A 3,547-nucleotide genomic window follows, 5' to 3' on the forward strand; every position below is an offset into this window, starting at 1 on the left:
TATTAATTCCAATAGTTACTCCACTATAAACTTGGAATTGAACTATCGAAATTATAGACATTAATTACTTCTAAATTGCGAAGTGTCCATTTGATATAGTCATTACATATAGATCAATCCTCCATAAATAATTCATAATTAGAGCCAGGTGGAATCCGTTAACTTCTCTAATTATATCTTCATCCTTGAGTACCATTGATTCTTTAATGGATAGTGATTCATAAAACACATTCATGAACCAGAGCGCTCTTACTAATCCAAGTACCGAATCAACACTCAAGAGAATTATTTATCTACTTCTTTCTCAAGAAGGAATGGATTCCATCTCGTATAATAACATTCCCAGCTACCTATTTCATTATGTATCCAAAATACAAGGAATAGGATTCAGGGTCTTGGAATCCGTACCGAGTAAATCAAAAGACATAAATCTATAAATAGGAGTTTGTTAAGAACTCAAGATTAAGATCATCCCATATATGACCATCGGTAGACTCAATTAGAATTTTTATGCTTAACAGAAATTATTAGAAATTCATATTGTGTCTGTGTCCTTGTTTCACATAATCTTATTATGCGAAATACACTCATTCAATTTCTCATCATATTAACAGTGCGGATAACACCGTTCCATTCTAAATGGGAATGACATGTATTAATAATGTTTTAATTAAAGATTTCAAACTTTAATTAAATTCATCATGAACAATATTTTTTATTATTATCCTTGAACACTATCATCTCGTATATAACACTTATATACTATGTTTAAGGTTATATAAACAATCATGAAATTTTCATTTGATATTTATAAAATATTCATAAATATATGCACATAAAATGATGAATAAACTCTTTTATTAATTAAATAATAAATATCTTATTACATTTTATGTTTCTAAAATACTATTCTTAATAATTTTAACACGAATTATCAACCCTACGTTTCCGTGAAAAAATGTTTTTACTGCATTCTCCCATTATTAGTAAATTATTCCGGCTACCGACGGCTCGTCCTCTAGAAGAGCAGAATGGCGACCTCTTTTATTGAGGCCTGGTTTACTAACTCGTTTGAAGCCCATATTTTGAGTTGTCCTTTGCAACTTTCATGAAGGGCTGAACATTATTCAGATTTATCCTAAAATGGATCAAACTAATTTGACCCAAAATCGTATAATCCTATCATGCCTTTTCCATTATTATTATTATTTTTTTAAGATAAAACCAATGTATATCCATTAAACTAAAATTTGAAATTAGTTTTTAGTTTATTGACCCTCCACGTTAAATGTGTTTATTTTTATTTTAATCGTAACAAATATAAATCGTAATAACATTAGGCTTCCATTAATTAAAATCCTAAATCGAATTCAAACTACGGTCCAATGATATCACATTAGAATCCGAATGAGAGTAAAATTAGAGCCCTTATATATGTGTGTGTATATATAGACATATATGTCTGTTTTGCTGGTTTATATAAAATTAAAAAAAGGGACTGTTTTGCGTTCTTTTTTGTATAATACATAGTTCGGATTTGGATGACCTAAACAACGCCAAAACACAAACAGTGAATGACCTGAATTACCCCTGAGGGCAAGGGTATTTTCGTAATCACATCGATAACAAAACCTGAGAGACAGGGAGAGAATCAGGTATTTCACAGCCCAAAGCAAACTTAAGAGAGAGAAAGAAATAAGAAAGGAGAGAGAAAATCAGAAGAAGAAGAAGAAGAAGAAAGAAGAGAGGTTTCTCTCTCTATCTGCGTCTCTGCTTGATTTCTCTCTCTCTTTCCGCGATCTGATCGCCCCAAATCTTTGGAAACCCTAGCTTTTCCTCTCTCTGTCTCTCTCTAGCCACATTATTCGAAACCCTAATTGCCTCTCGCATTCTCTCTCTAGAAATTTTGATCATCCTTCGTCGATCAACTCGTCGACTAATCAACCCTATCAATTCTTCGGTTTTTCTTCTTTTTGTTGGTGTTTGAAGTTTGATTGATGATGGCTGCGATGAGCAATTCCTCGTCATCCTCATCGTCCATGGCGGTTGCTTCTGTGAAATCGCCGCGTTACGGCGGCGGCGGTGTAGGAGACAGAGTCGGAAGCCCTCAATCGCGCCGCGCCGTCGCGAGGTCGCCGTGGAGTCAGATTGTCCGCGGCGAATCGGAGCCGATCGCTGCCGTCCCGTCCTCGCCCTCCGCGGCGGCTGCTGCTGCTGTGATGGAACCGGCCATCGCTGATGCTGCTGCCGCCATATCTTCGTGTTCTTCATCGGCTTCTTCTCCGCCACCGTCTGCTTCTTCTTCTCCGTCTCTTGTGGATGAGACGGGAGGTGGCGAGAGCTCTGAGGGTGGCGGCAGTGGGCCCAACGGCGGCAATGTGGGTAAGCGGACTGCTTGGAACAAGCCATCGAATGGTGGCTCTGCGGCAGAGGTTGGACCGGTCATGGGAGCTAATATTTGGCCCGCCTTGTCGGAGTCTGCTAGGACTTCTTCGGCGAAATCGTCTTCCGAATCGCTGAAAGGCCTGTCCGACGGGTTGCCGTCTGGCCTTGTATCTCAGGTTTGGTTGTTTTGTTTTCTCTAATTAATGTGTTTGGCTGCTGTGATATACTTGATAACAAGCAATAAGAATTCTAACACGTCAATCAAGTATCTGAATTTTTCAATCTCTAGGGTTTTGAGTTCTATTGTTATTATCCGTTTTTATTTTATATATCCGCTACTGTTGTGGGCCAACTTTGCGATTATCAACTACTTATTAGCATTGTGCAATTAGAGGTAATTCTTTTTGCGTGTTCTAGTTTGTGGATACAATGTGGGAAAACGAAAATCTTTAAGACTAGTATTGTCTCAAGTTAAAAAAGTTTTTTGAGATCATGGAAATTGAATTTTTTAATTATTTGGTTACATTGTAGTGAGAAGTTAAGAAGATAGTAGACCCCTGAATGAGCTTAATACGAATATTATCATCTGAAGTTAGGAAAGTTTTTGAAATCATGGAAACAGAAATTTGAATATTTGATTAGACTGAAGTGAGAAGCAAAGAAGATGGATGGTTAACCGTAAATGAGCTTGATATAAATTGTTGGAGTGCTGTTTGGGTTCGAGATTGGTCTTTTGTATGCTAGAGGCCTACTAAATTTTAGACCTATCATTGTGTTGTAATTATGTTTGTATTTCTACATGCTTAAGATATCATTAATACTTAAATAGTTTAGATATTGTGTAGATATAAACATTCATATGATCCAATGTGTTCAGGGTTCTGGAACCACAGTGTCCACAACTACCCCATCTCAGAAACATGCACATGCTACCTCAACTCCAAACCATACAGGACCTGCTCGGCAGAGATCAATGAAGCGTAATAACTCAAATGTGTCCTCTATTGGTGGTGTCCCTCAGCAACAAACACCAGCTGGTCAGGTTGTTGAAAATCCTTCAAATAACCCTTCTGCTAAGGACCATACACAAAGGAGTGGATATGGTTCACACTCCCATGGCAGTGGCGATCATTCACAAAGAAATTCATTCAGAAGCAGGAAT

At 37.3% G+C, this 3,547-nt stretch overlaps 1 protein-coding gene across 2 annotated transcripts in view; it reads left to right on the forward strand.

The window, feature by feature from the left end:
* The first annotated feature begins 1,730 nt into the window (after positions 1-1,730).
* Positions 1,731-3,547, forward strand: part of LOC21409279 (la-related protein 1C) — a 5,369-nt gene continuing 3,552 nt past the window's right edge. The window contains exons 1-2 of one of the 2 annotated variants that reach the window (XM_024177022.1): positions 1,731-2,561; positions 3,263-3,547. The exon at positions 3,263-3,547 is cut by the window's right edge and continues 283 nt beyond it. In XM_024177022.1, the coding sequence (XP_024032790.1) occupies positions 1,998-2,561; positions 3,263-3,547 (849 nt within the window). In that variant the 5' untranslated portion in view covers positions 1,731-1,997. The remainder of the gene's footprint in view (positions 2,562-3,262) is intronic. The other variant, XM_024177023.1, reaches the window with a different exon arrangement.

This window comes from Morus notabilis, unplaced genomic scaffold, assembly GCF_000414095.1.
Source record: "Morus notabilis unplaced genomic scaffold, ASM41409v2 Scaffold384, whole genome shotgun sequence".
NCBI classification, from domain to species: domain Eukaryota; kingdom Viridiplantae; phylum Streptophyta; class Magnoliopsida; order Rosales; family Moraceae; genus Morus; species Morus notabilis.